Source organism: Benincasa hispida, chromosome 3, assembly GCF_009727055.1.
Source record: "Benincasa hispida cultivar B227 chromosome 3, ASM972705v1, whole genome shotgun sequence".
Classification (NCBI taxonomy): Eukaryota; Viridiplantae; Streptophyta; class Magnoliopsida; order Cucurbitales; family Cucurbitaceae; genus Benincasa; species Benincasa hispida.
Genome location: NC_052351.1, coordinates 860,538 through 879,386, shown reverse-complemented (window position 1 = coordinate 879,386; position 18,849 = coordinate 860,538). Strand labels below are relative to the sequence as shown.

At 31.5% G+C, this 18,849-nt stretch overlaps 3 protein-coding genes across 5 annotated transcripts; 1 reads left to right on the top strand and 2 right to left on the bottom strand.

Moving 5' to 3' along the window:
* Positions 1-2,244: 2,244 nt before the first annotated feature.
* LOC120073380 lies at positions 2,245-3,440 on the top strand. 2 transcript variants are annotated; one of them, XM_039026205.1, is made up of 4 exons: positions 2,245-2,386; positions 2,487-2,706; positions 2,959-3,004; positions 3,148-3,440. In XM_039026205.1, exons 1-4 carry the CDS (start codon positions 2,275-2,277, stop codon positions 3,229-3,231), a joined length of 462 nt encoding a protein of 153 aa, XP_038882133.1. In that variant the 5' UTR covers positions 2,245-2,274; the 3' UTR covers positions 3,232-3,440. The 2 variants fall into 2 exon arrangements, with proteins under 2 accessions (XP_038882133.1, XP_038882132.1); XM_039026204.1 differs by having other exon boundaries at positions 2,959-3,440.
* LOC120073379 lies at positions 2,727-6,474 on the bottom strand. Of its 2 annotated transcripts, XR_005480749.1 has the most exons (7): positions 6,152-6,474; positions 5,183-5,484; positions 4,822-5,089; positions 4,649-4,722; positions 4,439-4,551; positions 3,867-3,965; positions 2,727-3,237 (listed from the first exon to the last, which is right to left on the bottom strand). XR_005480749.1 is itself a non-coding variant. In XM_039026203.1 (6 exons), the coding sequence occupies exons 1-5, from the start codon at positions 6,225-6,227 to the stop codon at positions 4,459-4,461; spliced, it is 813 nt and encodes a 270-aa protein (XP_038882131.1). In that variant the 5' UTR covers positions 6,228-6,474; the 3' UTR covers positions 3,605-3,965; positions 4,439-4,458. The 2 variants fall into 2 exon arrangements, 1 of the variants encoding a protein (XP_038882131.1); XM_039026203.1 differs by lacking the exon at positions 2,727-3,237 and having other exon boundaries at positions 3,605-3,965.
* A 4,092-nt stretch (positions 6,475-10,566) lies between these two features.
* LOC120074175 (ABC transporter B family member 9-like) lies at positions 10,567-17,700 on the bottom strand. The gene is made up of 12 exons (XM_039027203.1): positions 17,467-17,700; positions 16,480-16,534; positions 15,702-15,877; positions 15,382-15,603; positions 15,011-15,249; positions 14,401-14,926; positions 14,000-14,273; positions 13,262-13,916; positions 12,961-13,189; positions 12,097-12,363; positions 11,731-11,994; positions 10,567-11,373 (listed from the first exon to the last, which is right to left on the bottom strand). Exons 1-12 carry the CDS (start codon positions 17,698-17,700, stop codon positions 10,726-10,728), a joined length of 3,789 nt encoding a protein of 1,262 aa, XP_038883131.1. The 3' UTR covers positions 10,567-10,725.
* Between the last annotated feature and the right edge of the window lie 1,149 nt (positions 17,701-18,849).

Below are 18,849 nucleotides of genomic sequence, written 5' to 3'. Positions count from 1 at the left end.
AATAATTACCAACTCAACTCAACTCAACTCTCTACTTTTATCACATACCAAACACACCCTTACTGATTTAAAATCTTGTAACCTTAAATGCATCCACTCATAACGAGCTTTAGAAAAAATAATTTTTTTTTTTTTTATGATCATCTCTTTCTTTCAAATTTTTCTACAAGACAAATGGATTTTTTATTGTAAGATACTCCATTTTCAATCTCTCTTGGAGATGATGACGAAGGAAAATCACAGTTTTTGCTTGTTCTGATTGAATGTCGTATTTCCTTCTCTAATAGTCTCTCCAAGATTCATAGTATCCAAGTTGATTTCGGCATCAAACACCCATGACAAATAATTATTGTGGTCAATATCAAGGGCGACAAATTCTAATTTTGTGAGATTTATCATGACAACACTATCATAAAATATTGTATTTATATTAGAAATTTAATAGATATTAAATATGCAAAATAACATTAAATTTATTAATTATAACGAAGAGGGAAAAACCAACATGCCTTTAGGACTTACCTTTAGCGGGAAAAACAATAGGAGCTTATGCTGATAACGTGTTGTAAAATTGAGGAGCACAATGGTAATATGGATATGGAGATAATATAATATAATAAAATATAAATATAATAATAAATAAATAAACATATAAAATAAAATAAAACAACTAAAATTATGAAAATTGGATAATATAAAAACTGAGTGGAATTTTGAAGTGGATTTCTCACCACTTGTGTTATTTCAATATCCACCAAATGTTATTATTTATAGACAAAGTGACAAGTAGGATATGGTACACTTTGGACACTATGCATAACTGGTTGAATGACATATGGAAAAATGACATTTGGCATTGGACACTAAGCATAGGCATCTAACACTTATTTATAATAAATTATGAATTGTGTATCCATTTTAATTCAATATCTGCTAATTCACCTATTGATTCTAGCAGAAATTTAATTCAATGCCATTTTTCCAAAATTTTATCAATTTGGCATTAAAAACCATTGTTTTAGTTCCTAAAAGTATTTAGCAAAATAAAGGTGAAGTAAAATGCCAACAACCAGCCAAAATACTAAACAACCGAAATCTTGAATGCAAAATGACTTTTGAGTTTTATAGAAAATTGTTTTACCATCTAATTCAAAATTGAAACCCTACATTTTTTAGCGTGACTACTTATTTGGCAACTTAATCATCTAAAATTTCAAGTCATCTCATCATTTTGTTTAAGAGTTAACAAAATTTTAATAATATGGACCAAAGTATTAAAAGTTCAGTAACTAGAATAGACATTTTAAAAAGTTTAATAACCAAAATAGAATAAACTTCAAAGTTTAGAGACCAAAATAAGATTTAAACTTTTTATGACATTTGAAACGAGAACTAATTAGAGTGTTATAAGGGTACTTTCATTCTCAGAGCTCAAACTGACCATTGAAATTGCTCATTTTCTATAACAATAAGCTCCAATTGCATTATAGGTAAAAAGTAAAACTATCACGGACATATTTCAGCGGAACGTGTTTTATTCGATTAAAGTAGATAACTTTTAGATCTCTCTCTAAAGTTCTGTTTGGTGACTATTTGATTTTTCATTTTTTATTTTTAAAAATTAAGTCTATTTCCTCTCAATTTCTCCCAATTTTCATCTATTTTGTGTTAAAAGAGTTGAATTTTGAGTCAAATTCTAAAAACTAAAACAAGTTTTTTAAAATTAACTTTTAGTTTTCAAAATTTAGCTTGTTTTTTTAAAAACATTAGTAAAAAGTAGATAATAAAGCAAAAAAATTTAGAGGTAGAATTGATATTTATAAGATTACTTTTTTAAAAATTACAAACTAAAAATCAAATGGTTATCAAATGAGTAAAACTTCAAGTGATAATAACTTCTTATAAAATTATATGGAAATTGATGATGAAGTTTAGGAGTTAAAACCTTCAGTTAATACATTGGGTAGATTAAATATTGAGAGATCAATGAAATTGGCAAAGAATATAACTCCCTGCAAGGAAAAGCAAAAAATGAAAATAACTTTTATATGTGAAAAAGATGCATCAAATTTCCTCTGAAAGATGAGCCAAGCAAGAATGATTCACTTCCTCTTTCCAACCAATTCTGACCCCTTTTGGCAAGCAAAGAACCTGACATCTTCCATTAAAATGCTTTCAACAAAATCCCAACTCTCCACAGGATGAACATTAAACTCTAAAAACTCATTCTCCTCGAATTTCATCATCATCTCAAAAACCTTCTTCCATATAGACATGAAGGCGATTGCAGCACCGATTTTGTTCTTTAATTTCTGCATATGCATCGTCATTTTTGGAATCGGTGGCTGGGTGATGAATCACACTATGGATAATGGATTTGTTATTGGTTTGAACTTTAAATTCTCTCTCTGTTTTCTCATCTTTCTGCTGATCTTCTTTCAACTTTAGTGGTAATGGTAATGTTGTGCAAACTTTTCATTTATCAGGTGCAGGATTTGAAGTTCCTCAGTATTTTTCTCCAATTTTCTTCCAAATTGGGAACTCTGCCACTGGGTTCTTTGTTATTTTTGCTTTGATTGCTGCTGTTGCTGTTGTTGCATCTGCCATCTCTGGAAGCTTTTATTTTCGTTTTTCGGACTCCAGCAACCTGCCCCCCGCCGCTTCAACAGCACTCATCGCCTGCTTTCTAACTTTTCTCGCTATGGGGTATGCAAGTTTAAATCTTATTTTGACTCTAGAACTTGTGTATTTATTTCATCTTCATCGAAACTTGCATCTCTAGTCAATAATAAACTTCACATAACAAGCTATAAGTCGTACTCCTCAACATGGTACGAACAGTTGAAATACAGTTGTGTCAAAGGGGACATGGTCCAAACATCTGGGAACTGAAAACCTATATAAAAGTTTGAATCTTTTCAAAATGGATTATAACTAGAATGAATGTCACTGATGCAGGTTCGCTTGGAAAGAGATTGCCCTGACTGTCACCAGTGGCCATCTGGTGAGGAACCTAAAAGCTTCTGTTGTTTTCCTCTCTTTTCTTTTCCCTTTTAGCAAACCATGTTTCAGTTCTCCAAAGTGCTTCACAGAGTAATGGAAGCTACGAAGCCAATGTTGAGTATTTTTTGTGTTTTTCTTATGCAGATTGCGTTGGAGGCTTTCCTGATTATCCTTTCAGTTACGCAATTTGTTTATACCGCAATCATCGTGTGGACCTCAACCGGCTAGTAGATTCTAGAAATAGAGTTCGCTGAATGCTTAGTTTGTGGGTTTGTCTTCAATTTTCTTTTCATTCTTTTTTTTTTCTCAACCTCAAATCTTGGTTGCAATCATGTAAAATGGAAGAAACTTGCAATGCATTGGCAGATGAAGCAAAGAAGATAATATGAGAATTGGTGTGCAAAAAAAGAATAAAATTTCAATGACTTTGATGTCTTCATTTGCTCCATAATAGTTTCAACAGTATGCACACAAATTTTGCAAGTCTAAGTACCACTAAACTAACAGAAAATAGTGAAAAAGAGAAGAAAAAATATGTCAATATCAGTAGAAAACGAAGTTGCTGTGCAAGATTTCCACAGATGAATAAACCATGTATAAGTGATGGAAAAAGCATTGCATAAGTTGAGAGAATTCATTCGGCCAAGCAATAGCAGATGTCATATGAATATGAAAGTAAAAGGTGATAACTGCTTATCGACACAATCAAAGCATTTATGATAATATAATTGCAAAACGTCAGACTAATACAAAATCGAGAACATCATGCTCCAAAAAAAACTCACTGTAAGACAAAAAAAAAAACATGTAGTAAGGGAATGTCACCATGTTTGCTAGCTTCTAAATCCAAGAATATGATCTACCTTAGGCTGGGCTCATCAAGTTCGATGACTATCCTATCATGCGCTTGTAAAGACCCTTGCTGTTTAAACCTTCACCCCTCCTGTGAAGAATTTTCATTCCTGCCTCAACATAAAACACATTATCTGAGTGCCAATGCCAACCAGATTTTGGATTGTATTGTTCGAGAAAAGAAACCATTAATAGAGTGCGTATTTAAGTTGTTCAAATGGAAATTTGACATTGTAGGCATACTAGTCGATTCTAATATTGACTATAAAGCATTTGTCATAAAGGAACCACCAGTCTGGTAGATAATAATATCATCAAACCATAACAGGATGGAATGTGAAATATGAAATACTGAATCTCTTCCATTCAGCATTTATAAAGCTGAATCTCACACACCCCTTATACACAGATTAGTAAATGGAAATATTCTGTAGATTCCGGGATTTGACAAGATGTACACATTAGAACTTCTTTTCTTCCTTTCATAACAATTAAATTTTCAATCGTAAACAACTTCATGATATGAGCAGCGCTTATTAATGGACAAGGTAAAAGTTGATAAACAAAAAGTTTAGGTTCTAACCCTATATATAGAAACTGTAATTATCGGTCCGAGCTGGTAAATACATCACATAAACCACAGCAACTCAACCATGAGGTCCTTTGTGGCACTGGTGGCCTTGACCCAATCAACGGCTGCATGGAAATTGAAAAACAAAAGCCTCATTTCTCAAGGAAGAATAAACATATGATATGCAGCTATGTTAAGCAATAACATGAAATTGGAAAAAACCTGATCTTCAGATTCAGGTTTGGAATTTTTTGCACTTTCAGAATTTTTGGCATGTGCTGCAAAATTATTAGTTCCTGTCATACCAACAATGGCAGTAATACTTTCAGTCTAAATTTTCCAGATGCAAATTCAAAGGCATCAGAAGAAGAAGAGCCCTTATTAAACAGCTTCACCTGATAAGTGTAAATTTCTATCTTCATTTGGTTTTGATGATAGATCCCTTGGAGCTGTCACTAGCACATATGTAACTCCATCTGTTGTGGAGAAGGGGGTTGTCTCTAACTTTTTCGAAACAATCATATCAGGTGTGGCAGTATTTTCAACAGATGCACTTTCAGCAATGCTGATAGTTTCCTCAGATGCCGAGAGCTCTGGTGTAATCGAGTCAACAATAGAGGCAGCAGTTGGCACAACCAAATCATTGGTCTTCCCATCCAGTACCTATCCATCCACCTTGTAAATTTTTAGAGTTGCAAATTAATCTTGCTGACAAAAATATGTTGCAATTTAAACTTTAGAAACTGGATTACATACCTCAGGTTTCTTTGTTGGATCCACAGACTCATCATCTGAACTACTACTGCTATGATCGTCAGCACGTGATCCTTTCACAGACTCATTCTGAACATTACCATTTTTTCTCTCAGATACAAGTCCTACTTTCTGATTAGTCCCTACATTGCTCGAGACCCCAGCATCGGACGAGCTGCTCTCTTGTATTTCCTTACTCCCCTCACCAAATGGATTACTGTGGCTTGGGTGATTCTGAGAAGCTGGGGAATCAATCTCACCACTGTCACTTCCCTTATCATCTTGGTTCTTAGCATCCTCATTTCCTGACATGGAAAATTACAATCAGAAGAATTCAAAAGAGAATTATGTAAATCCCCAGGTGGAAAAAGCGTAAAGTTATCTCAAAGGGCTTTGTATGTATGATGTAAATTGAAATGAAACAACTCACTGTAATCAAGTTTAAGTCAAATCATACTATCCAAAACAATCAAAGAACTGAAGTTTAAAATACCCCAAGAGTCAGCTTGCTAAATAAATCAGTAACAGAAGTTCTCAAACCCAACAGTATAAAAATTAAAAATTTCAACCAAAAGCCATACCAAAGGGGAAAAAAGAATTAAAAATTGCGATTGATCAGACAGAGAAGCGAGATTAATTCATGAAGCGTCCCAAGAGGGGGAAAGTCAAATTAAAAAACAGAGTCATAATAAAGAATAGCTGAAATTTGAATCTACCGACAAAGGTAAATTGGTTTAAACAATAATAACAAGAAAGGATATGTGGGCAGATTCAAATTACAAGGGTTCAAATAAAAACCAAATGTAATCTAAACGAAATAAGATCTCAAAAGCAAAAGGAAGACATCACAGGAAAAACCCACTTCAGAAATTACATTACATTACATATACAAGGAGTGGAGGAGGGATTTGAATCGTCAGGAGAAGGAGAATGAAAAGATGGGGTTAAATTGGAAAATGATGAGGATTGTACCTTGAGAAGGATTGATATGAGCTTCCAATTCCTTCTTTTTCTTGGCAGCTTTTCGCTTCTTAGCGCCTGAGGGCATGATGAACAAAAGCAAAGGAAGGGAATAGAAACTTGGAGGCTCCGCAGCCTCAGAATGGATTTGAACGAGAGAAAACTTGTGAGGTGCGTTATAAAAAAAAAACAATGAAAAAGAAAAAGGATATGGCAGAGGAAAGGACAGGTGGGGATGACGATCTGGAGGTTCACTCACTCACTCACTCCCTAAATTTGCTGAAGCGCCAATTGAGATTCCCAATCCCTATGCCCTCTCATAATCTCTTCTCATTTCCCCCAATATTAAAAATCACACACAAAAAAAGAAAAAGAAAAAAATATTCGATTTTTATCCCTATGCTCTGGTTGGGTAGGTGAGCTTCAGGTGATTTAAATCAAATAAAAACAATAAAATGAAAAACATTAGTAGTACTCAATGTTTAAAATGCTCATGTCCACGAAAATATCAAAATCTTAATTTTATAAAAATTTCGATAAAATTATTGATCAAATTTCGATTCGATAGATATTTTTGAATTTTTTAAATAAATTTAAATTATAAAATAAATATTATATGATTATTAAACAAGTTAACATATCTATTATTTATATTACATTTACATTAGTGATATTTTGTTGCTTAATTATTATGTTTCATGGATTTTTCTAAGATATAATGAAAATATCAATTCACTCCTTATATCGATAAATATCGATGGAAATATTAAGATGTCGATGGAAATTTAATACTATGGTAGTACTAGTTGCATTCATCTTTGTATCAATTCTTTAAATTATGAAAGGTAAAATTAATTAATTTTTTTTTAAAGGAAAAAGTTTGTCACTTGACAACGTATATTGATTGGGCTATCGCACAAATTAGATGGGTGTAATTCGAAATGCACTCAGTTATTTTTCTAAAAAAGTTTTAAGAGATATCGTGTAATTGTGTTAGAGGATATTTATTCCATTAAGAATATATTTAAATTTATTTTTTTAAGTGTCTAAATCTTTTTAATTTAAAAATACTTAAATGTTAATCCAAATAAGTCTAACAGTTAGAGGATCAAATTCTTTATCCAACAAAGAAATAAAGAGAAACAACATTACATATTTATTGTCATTGGTCAAATGTTCCAATCATTACACTCACATTTGATCTGTTCTAGTAAAAGTTGGGAGTTTATTTAAAAGATGTTTGGGATATGAATTCAATATATTAAGATAGAGATTATTAAGTCGAATCGGTTCACCCTATTTTAGAAAAAATGTAATTATTTTTTTCTTTTCTTTAAAATAAATTATATGATAAAATAACGATTTAGGTAAAATATTGAATCTTATGAATTTATGTAAGCTGTCAAACTTGTCAAAGGTACAAGATATTATCTTCGACATAGCTCATATGATTAAGATATATATTTATAAGTAAAAGGCTAGAAATTTAGATGATCTAATCGTAATAATAAGTTCTAGAAAAAAAAACTTACAAAGTAGGTTTAAATTTAAGTCTTAAGCCAAACAAATCTATGTTTAAACTTTATAAAATTTGAAAAGTAATTTTAATAAGAAAAAGCAATTAAGATTAATATATTTTAGGAAGAAGAATGTGTGGATGTGGGGGAAGTTAGAATCTGTGTGGGACATTTTAAGAAATGAAGAAACATTATATTATGAAAAAAATATAATAAGTAGAGATATAAATACAATGAAATTTTGGTCCCCAATTTTAATGAAAGAAAAATCCAAGAAAAAAGGGGACGGATGTGAGTGATTGGGAATTTGCCATGTTCGAGTGTCACTATTTTTGTCATTATATAATCTCAAGGACACTATTTTTTGGAAAAAAGAAAAAAGAAAAAAAAAACCCCAAAAAATGTTATGAATTGTCTTTGTTACTAGATTTTGACATCATTTTACCGAGTTGTTTGTTTGGTAGGAATCCAAGATTCTGATAAAATGGGTTATTATATTTATTTTACGGTAATATAAAGATACAAAATTATCGAACATCCTAAGATGTCTTCGCGAATGATATCTCGAGAGTTTTGGATGTCTTTCTGAAATATAGTTTTATAGATTCTCATGGTGATGACATCCACTTTTTATTTTTTAACCTTTAAATATATATCATTCTTCTTTATTTTCATTTTATAATTGAAATAAAAATCGTGAGCTATATATTTCACTTTCTTTAGTTATATTATATTTTTTTAGTGTTGTTTTGGAAAGACATTCAAATTAATATTTATTTTTATAGAAAATTAAATTGTATTATTTTGTTAAGAAAAATAACAAATAAAATAATAAAAATAGATTAATTTTAAAAAATTCAAATTAATAAAAATAAATATGTTATATAAGTTCAAATTTTATTAAATTAATGACTAGTTATAAGAGCATTCTTGGAATATTATATAAATTCAAGATATTGACAAGTGGAAATCATACCAAACAGACACAGTTATCCAAATATTTTCAGATATCTTCAAAAATATTTCTACAAAATAAACATGGTTATTTAATGTCGAACATTTGTAATTCCAAATATCTATAATTTTGGACATCTAAAAATTCTAGTTATCTAGATTAAAAAAAAATAATTGATTCATAAATATAGTTTTCCATGTGAAAAAACTTTTATGATCTAATAATTAAAACAATAGTTTAAAAAACAAGTTACATAAATAGCAACTTGTCTAGTGAATTGTAAATTCATTATTTAAGTATGAAATTATAATTTTAGTTAAAAAAAAACTATCGAATTTGTGACCAATAAAATCCATAGATTTCAAGACTTATATTATAAAAGTGGATATTAGTTTTTATAAGAAACTTTTAACTTCTAAAATATATTAAACATAGATATAAAAATTTAGAAACTAACAATAATTTAACTTTTAAATATCATAGAAGTCTGATTTAGATGTATAGACATTTGAATTAATAGGAGAAAATAAAAATAAAAATATAATGATAAAATATATCATTACAAACAAGGAGCAATCATTACTTTGTGATATATAAAATATAACTTTGAATAATCATATTCTACTAATTAAAATAAAAGAAATCATCATAATGCTTCAAATATGAACTTTTTGAGTCCTCTAAGTACGAAGTACACAAGTCCATTTTTCTTTAAAAAAAACGTACACAAGTCCATTTCTCAAAACAGAAAAGAAGGAAAAAGAAAAAAAAAAAGAAAGAAAAGTACAAAAGTCCAACTAAGAGTTTGAATTGTAGAACCCTTAATTATTTTTTCTCATTAATTTTTATATGGTTTATTCTATTATATTATAAAAATTTAAACTTTACCGACATCTGTCAATGTCATGCATTATTCAAGTAACGGCTAAATGCTAGAGCCATAAATAAGTTTCAAAATAATTAAATTTAATTGCAAAATAATAATAATAGTAATTATTAATCACAAACAAATTACAGCTACGCAAATTTCTTTTTCTTCTTGTTTTTTTTTTAGAACACAGCCCAATTTGATTTAAAGTAAAGGTCTCCATCCACAGGCCACACACATCATAGTTGAATTTATTAGAAAAAAAATGTTTTTTTTTAAAAAAAGATATTTTTATTTTTATTCTTTAGATAAAAATTGTTTAATATATACTGTTACAAATGTTTTAATTTTTCAAAAAAAAAAAAAAAAATCAAAATTAAACATTTGAAAAGTTAAACCAAATACTAGTTATGAGAATTTTATCAAATTATTAGATTCTTTGATGGGATCCTATCAAATTGTAAGAACTAAATTCGGGCTAAATTCTAATTTTCCTTAAAACAACCATTTTCCCTCACATATATTATTATTCACTATCTCATCAATAAAAGTTGTTCCTAATTTTCAATATGAATAAAAATGCACATTCCAATATAATTTTTGAAATAATATTTAAATTATAACTTTTTCAAGCAAATTGTTGAATTGTTCATCATATTTGGTCAATCACAACTAAGAAAGCTCTATTATCCTACCTAAATAAGAGAAGGAATGTTAGAACACCAACACACGTTAATTACTTAATTCACCTTAGCTGCTACCTTTTTTCCTTTTTAATACAAAAATTGAGTGGAAGAATTTGATTGTTTAACTCTTTGTCAAGAATATATATTTAATATCAGTTGAAGTAATTTTGGAATCTTAAACTTACTTCGAATATATATATTTTAATTAAAAAATTAATGAATATATATTGTTAATCCAAAAAAAGAAAATACTAACACACATTAAATACTTAATTCACAATTTTTTTTTCTATTCAATACAATAATTTAGTGAAAGGATTCAATAATTTGACATATTGTTCAAGAGTATATATTTTATACCAATTCAATTAGCGATCCTGAAGTTATTGGGAAGATATATATTTTAATTAATTTTTTTATTAAAAAATATTATGTATATATTGTTAATCTTAAAAAAAAAAAAAACATAATTTTGCATTCTATACTAAATGAGTCAAAAAAATGATCAACAAGATAACCATAATTATTTTGTTGAGATTATTTTCTTCCTTTTGCTAAAGTTAAGAAGTAGTTGAATGAAGTGCTACCAAGGATGCATAAGCTCCATCACTAATCTTCATCAGCTCCTCATGGCTTCCCTTCTCTGCAATCACACCATTTTTCACCACAGCAATAATGTCAGCCCCTCTAATTGTGGCAAGCCGATGAGCAACAACAACGGTCGTTCTATTAACCATGACACTATCTAACGCATCTTGTACCACTCGCTCTGACTCGGCGTCCAACGCGCTCGTTGCTTCATCCAGCAAAAGAATTTTTGGGTCTTTTAGAATGGCTCTTGCAATGGCTATCCTCTGTTTTTGGCCTCCTGATAACTGAACTCCTCTTTCTCCTACTGAGGTTTCGTAGCCTCCAGGCAATGAAGAGATGAAGTTGTGGGCATTTGCTGCTTTTGCTGCTCCGATTATTTCTTCTTCACTTGCTGCAGCTTCTGGTTTTCCATAAGCTATGTTGGCTCGAATTGTTTCATTGAATAATATTGGCTCTTGACTCACTAACCCCATTTGTTGTCTCAGCCAACTCAGTTTCAACTTGTGAATTTCCACTCCGTCAAGAAGAGTTCGTCCGGAATCAGGGTCGTAAAATCTTTCTATCAGACTGATTACTGTTGATTTTCCACTGCCACTCTCTCCAACCAATGCCACTGTCTGCAGAGGAGAATGCAATCTCAATTTATGAGCAACAACATTTCAAAATGGTAAGTTTTGATCCTTTTTAACTTCCATGTGAGTAACAATTTAGTTCTTTAAATTTGTAATAATTTAGTTCCTAAATTTTAATAACGGTTTAGTCTCTATACTTTATAATTTGCAATGATTTAGCCCTATCATAAAAAAATATTAGTTTGACTTGATAAAAGACTAAGTTGTTATATAATAAAAATTGATACTTACTTTTGATAAAAAATTTTACGATGGAACTAAATCAGAGACAAAATTGTTACCGACTAAAGTTGATTAAATTTAACTTTCACCAAAAGTGTTAGTTGGAAGAAATATTTTTACCTTTCCAGATGGGATTCTTAAGCATAAATCTCGGAAAATTTGAATATCTGGTCTTGTTGGATACTTGAAACTAACATGATCAAACTCGATATTGCCAATTACAGAGGTGAGTGTCACACCTTCATTGCTACTTGAATCAATCTTAGGCTTGCTGTCGAGTATTTCAAATATAGAGGCTGCAGAATCCTTGGCTTTGCTGCTATCAGGAGCCAAGGCACTGGTTTGGGAAACCCCCATGGCAGAAATTGTAAGAGCAAAAAATACCTGTTGGCAACAATAAATAGAGAACATTATTTATTCATACTAGGATATCATAAAGTAAAAGCAAAACCTTGATGTTTCACAAGAATTAGAATTTTAATTAACCTTAAAGACTTCAGGAAATGTTGCCTTGCCATGTTTCACAAGAATGGATCCTATGTAGAAACAAAAGGCATTTGTGCAGAAGAGAGCAAAGAAAGAAAAGCCAAACCCTGCGCCACTGACGAGTCCTAAGCGAACTCCATTTTTGACAGGATCCTCACATTTCTTTCCATATAAATCCATCACCTTCTTCTCAGAGCAAAATGATGCAACAGTTCTGATGCTACCGACTGCATCGTTTGCTACCTGACTCGCCTCTTCATACATGACCTGTAGAGTTTGTGATATAAACCGCTAAAGGCTCAAAGTTATCATTTATATTTTCTTTAATAGTCTAAATGTAGTTTTATTGTATCCAATTTTATCCTTTTTAAAACATATTAAAATACTATTTTAGTTCTTTTACTAAGATCTATAATGTGACATACATTAGGATTTTGGAGGCTATCTAAAGCCTGAGCATTAGGTTGTACGAAATAGTTTTGTAGTTTTGAGTTTTTAGGTTTTTCTGAATGAAATTCTCTAGTAGATGACAGATCCTCATCACCCCTTTACAATTCTTGAGCTAGGGTTGTATGCCAAGAACGTTTAGGTAGGTCTGATAAACTTGGTTGTGGAGTGTTCGAACTTGGAGTGAGGAACTAGCTCTTCTTACTTATTGATCCTGGATCAAAAGGTAACCTAAATCTAACCATTCCCGTTCAATTGACGTCAAATTGATTTGGAGTTTTTAGAATTTGTTGTTAGGGGTTCAACTAAAGGATTCTTAATTTACAAATGGCAAGGCATTTCATATCAGTTTGCATTAGCTTAAGAAGACGCTGCATTTCATCAATTGGAGAAACAATTGGTAGAGAGTTAACAAACCTTGGCATCAGCACTGAACCCTTTTGTGAACTTGGTCTGGAGGTAACCTTGTATAAGCAGCAAAGGAGACACTGCTAGAATGACCAAAGCTAATATCCAGTTAGCTGAAAATGCTATGATTAGCCCTGCTGTGATGGTTGCAATGTTTTGGACTACTAAGGCTAAGGCATCTCCTACAAGCCCTCTAACTGTGGCAGCATCAGTGGACAACCTTGCTCCAATTGCACCACTGAAATATGGGAAGCAGTTTCAGCTTATAATTAAAGATGTTAATGCAACAAATCCAAATGCTTAAACTGACCTTGTGTTTGCAGGATCATCAAAATAACTAATTTGTTGGTGGACAATCTTTTCAAATGTCAAAGACCGAATCCGTTCAATTAACTTTCCGCCTGCAATTCCAAAAAAGTAATTCTGCATAGGCGCAGAACAGAATGAGAGACTTCCTAGACCGAGATAAACAAGTGCCCAAAACTTGGATTCTTTCTCAAGCTGGCTTGCAGGCTTATAAAACATTCCAATGGCACTTGAGAGTAAGAGGCCAAATATAGGAAAGACCATGCCACCCAAGACTGCTGCAATGCATCCAAGGAGCAAGACTGGAACTTCAGGCTTATTCAAAGTTGCTAATCGTTTCATTGAAACATTTTTAGGCTTTTCTGTATCCATTTCGTTTCTTTTTGGTCCCTCATCATCGATTTCTTCATCGTGGATATGAACTGAGCCTGGAATGGCATAGTTGATCGTGAATGAACGCCGACTACCTGATGAACCCCTACTTATGGATCTTATCACTGATATTCTCTTGCTACCAGAACTTCCCATTGTTTTGTCTAGATCAATGCCATCATTCATTGGTTTAGTTTCTGTTTCTATTCCTGTTGTTGTTCTTTCTTGCAGACGGATTAATTGAGAATAAGCTCCATCAGGATTTTTTATCAGCTCATCATGTGTTCCTAAATTTCAAATTATGTTTAGCTTACTAGATTGGTGCAATTCTGGAAAGGGAAATCTCAAATTACTTGATCCTACAACAAACCTTGCTCTAGAAGTTTCCCTTGATGCACCACTGCTATAGTATCAGCATTCCTTATAGTTGTCAAGCGATGAGCAACAACCACGGTCGTTCGATTCGCCATCACTCTTACAAGTGCTTCTTGAACAATTCGCTCTGATTCTGTATCTAAAGCACTAGTTGCTTCATCAAGGAGTAGAATTCTGGGATTTTTCAAAATAGCCCTTGAAATGGCTATTCTTTGCTTCTGTCCACCTGATAGCTGAGTCCCATGCTCGCCTACCATTGTATCAAGCCCCTTTGAAATAAAATGCAGACTTGAAACTTCAGTAACAAAGCTTTGAGATTGTTGTTGAAACTTGCAAACTCAAACATTGTTGCATAAAGAATAAAGTGCTAATTAGGGACTAGAGTTTTAAGTTTACCTTAGGCAGTTTGTCAATGAACTTTGCAGCATTAGCAAGCTCAGTTGCCGCTTTGAGCTCTTCTTCTGTTGCATTTTCTTTTCCGTACAGTATATTCTCCCTTATAGTAGTTGTAAAGAGTATAGGTTCTTGACTGACAAGACCAATTTTTTCTCTAATCCATCCAAGTTTAAAGTTCTTCAAATTCACTCCATCTATAAGTACTTCACCAGAGTCAGGATCATAAAATCGTTCTAGCAAACTGATAACGGTCGACTTCCCGCTTCCACTATGTCCAACGAGCGCAGTAGTTGTTCCTCTGGGAACAAACAACGAAAATCCTGAAAAAATCTGCACATCTGGCCTGGCAGGATATCTGAAGTAGACATCTTTAAGTTCAATATCACCTTGTATGTCGTCTGGCGTTACACCACTAGCATCATAGGAATCAATTTTTGGTTTTCTTTTGATCGTCTCGAACATCTTGTAGGCTGCAGCCTGCCCTGAAGCAAATGCATTCACCACAGGTGATGTCTGGCCCAGTGACCTATTGAACCAGAATCAAAATCTTAGTGAATTTCCCTTAGAAAATGTGGATCATGTGACATGAAAAATGAAATTTTGAACTTACATTCCACCAGTCATAATTGCAAATATAACATTGATAACTTGTCCACCATTGTACCCCTTCTGAATGATAAGCTTGGATCCATACCATACAGCAAGCCCATAAGTTCCAAAGACAATTAACAAGATAAGTCCAAGTCCTAAACCTGAGGCAAGTCCTTGTTGAACAGTGGACTTGTAGGCTATTTTCAGCTTGTCATTATACTTCTCAATCGCTTGTTTCTCCCCTGTGAAGGATGCTACCTTGAATCAATAAAAAGGACAAGTCAGTTACAGATGACAAAAAGACGGGTTTCGTTAACGATCCCAAATCAGAAAGATAAGGAGACCTGTCATTATCAAGAGCATATATAATGGTCTAAATCCAATCCTTACCGTTCTAATCGCTCCAACGGTTTGTTCGACTACGTTCCCTGCTTCTGCATAAGCAATCTGTCCACGGCTCGACATTCTAGACATGATGAGTGAAGTGGTGCCACCAGCAATTACAATTGCAGGAATACAGGAAAGCAGAACCACAGCAAGAAGCCATCCCCTCACAAAGGCAACAACAAAACCACCGAAGAAAGTTGATGTTAACTGTATGAACTTTCCCACCTATAACAGTTAAACAATCAAACAAACTATATGAGATATTCTACAAGCAAATGAAAAGATAAAAGCATCTCTCTCTCTCTCTCTATATATATATATACCTTTTCTCCCATGGCATCTTGAATAAGAATGGTATCACCAGACATTCGACCAATAACTTCTCCAGTTGTAGTTTCAGTGTCAAAGTAAGTAATGTCCTGTCTAAGTATTGTTTTCAAATACAATGCTCTAATACGTGCTGCCTGTCTTTCTCCTGTTACCATCCAACAAGCAACCTCTGCCGTGGATTATTCAAAAAGAGCTTAGTTTACTATTTGATTTTATACTCCTAAAAAAAGCCATAGAAATTATACTTAAGTTACATGATTAAATGAGTATTTAAAATTAAACGAGTAAGGGAATGTTTGACCCACTGACTTTATAAGTCGGTGTTAAATAACTCAGACTCCACCAACTCCTACCATGTGTATTATTGAAGTTTGCATATTTATCAAGAAACTTAATCTTTTCATCTTTTTCTCTCAATTCCAAACTAAACAACTTTGTCACCCAAACACAAAGTTCCTAATTCCAATATATTAAGTCCATAGCGTCCCAAACAATTTCAATCTCTGAGACATATAAAGCTTGAATATAGACTGGGGGTGAAAAGTTTCAGCGCAAGTCAAAAGGTAGGGGTTTGATATTGATGGTGAAAGTGATACATACCTGCAACAACGGTTTGCATTGAAAATTGAAAATAATATTACCAAATAATAATATACCACTTTAATAGTGAAAATAATGTGACATTTTTATTAATTTAATATAACATTGATACCTTAGATTAAAAGAGGAAACTAAGAATCCAATAATGAGGAAATATTTGTTGGGACTTACGTAGGAATGAAGCAATTCCAGTACCAATGCCCAGGTACACGAAGTCTATAGAAATCTGAGACCCAAACAAACAAGTTTAATTGAAAAATGTGTATATATACGTGTGTATATATGTATGTATATGGAGTTAACTTCAAGAAACAGTATACATAAGACCCCATAATAACGATTTTTTTTAGTTTCCAAATTTGTTACAATTCACGTTTCTTTGTATTTTTATCCCTAGTAAATAATACTTAAATCCGATTTTAATGTTAGATTGAAAAAAAAAAATGTTTTTGAAAACGACATTTTTCTTAGTCTTCAAAACTTGACTTTGGTTTTTGAAAAATATTAACAAAAAATTTTTAAAAAAATACTCGTAGAAATAATAAAATAAGTTTAGTTTTGGAAAATAAAAAGCGAGCTGAGATGATTATTCATCGGATATAAAACCTGAACTTCTGTTTTGTTGTGATTGGTTTCACCAAAAGAAGAAAAAGACGAGGAAAGTACTTTTTGACTTTGAGAAAAAAGAATCACGAAAGACATGAGTTTATGGTTAAAGTGAAAGAAATAAAATCTATTTTTTTTTCTTGGTTTGCAAAAAATAAAATCTATTTCTTTTTTCTTGATTTGCAAAGAAACTTAATTATTTGCAATTCTTTTACGAGATTAAACCATTGGTTTTAAAGTAAATCTAATCTCATATCATACCATTACAATTTTTTTTCATGCAAAAATAACAATAAAAAAAATGTTAGATCAAAGACCGAACATACATCCAATTTTTCAAGATTAAAGAAAAGAAAAGCCAAAGCTGCTAATTAATGAACAACGATTAAATTGAATTGAGGTGAAAATAAATTAATAAATACTAATTTTGTGTAGAAAAAAAATGATCAATAATCATGATATAAAATTAGAAAGTAATATTTTGAAAAGTTAAATACTACTACTAATAATAATGGAAAAAAGAAAAAAGAAAATGTAAGGGTAGATGAAAACCTTGGAAACTTGAGTAACGACATTGGACTGATCGGAGGAACCAAAGGAGTCGATCATTTTGCCGAAGATGAGCGTCATGATGGGCTGAGATAGGCCATTGGCGACGGCGCAGATGGTGCCGACGGCCATCAATATATTGTCAAATCGATCGGCGAATGTGAAGAGTTTATAGAAAGGGATTTTCTGATCGTCTTGTCCATTATTCGCCGGGGAGGGTGTGTCGCCGCCGTCCATGGCGGTGAGAGATTGGAAATAAAGAAAAAGCAAAAGAAAAAAAAAGAAAAGGGATTAGAGAGTGAAAGAAAGTATATAAGAAATTGAATTATAATTAAAGAGAAAAAGAGAGAGAGAGAGAGAGAGAGAGAGATTTAATGTGAACGAGAAAATGGGACGGAAAGAAAGGTTTTGATCTGGAAGGCATTTAAAAACAACGAATGCTTAGGGAACTAAAATTTCATGAACAGAAAATATATGATTCCACGTTGCCCTCCTTCTAGAAACTTTATTTTTAGTAAATACACTGGCAGACTGTTTCTTCTTCTTCTTTTCTTCCTTTTCTCTTCATATTTATAATCAAACCAATATTATTCAGTTAAGTTAAAAATACTATAGGTTCGTTTTTTATTTTTTTTATTTTTTTATTAAAATTAAGTCTATTTTCCTATTATTTCTTCTACTGTTTTCGTATTTCATAAGTAAAAGAGCTAAATTGTTAGCTAAGTTTCAAAAATAAAAAACAAGTTTTTTAATTTTTTTTTTTAGTTTTTAAAAATTGGATCGTTTTTTTGAAAACATTTGGTAGAAGAAAGATAACAAAGTAAAAGATTTAGAGGTGGAGGAATGCGTGTTTATGTAGGCTTAGTTTTGAAAAAACTAAAAAGAAAAAAATCAAATAGTTACCGGCAATTAAATGCAAACTTCAATTTTATATTTAATAAGTCAAATAATAAATTTGGTTTTTCAAATAAGTTTGGAAATTGTTAATATTTAAGAAAATTATTTTATTAAAAAAAATATCACGATCTAACAGTACATTCATAGATATCTATTAATATTTATCGTTGATAGTGACTAACTTTTTATTGTATTTATAAATATTTCAATTTATTTTTCTATATTCGAAAATAACACTAATATTTACAAATTTATTAAACACGGAGGTCTAAAGTCTTATTTGCATATGCAAAATTTAGTTTTATGTGATAGACCTAAAATATTTATTTATTTTTTAGGGATTAATATTAAAATTTATTGTTAATTTTTTTTGACAATATGCAACATTTAGTTTTATGTGACACCCTGTTTCTTCCCTTTTTTTCTCTTCATATATATAATTATAATCAAACGAATATTATTGAGTTTAGTTACAAATTCTATAGGTTT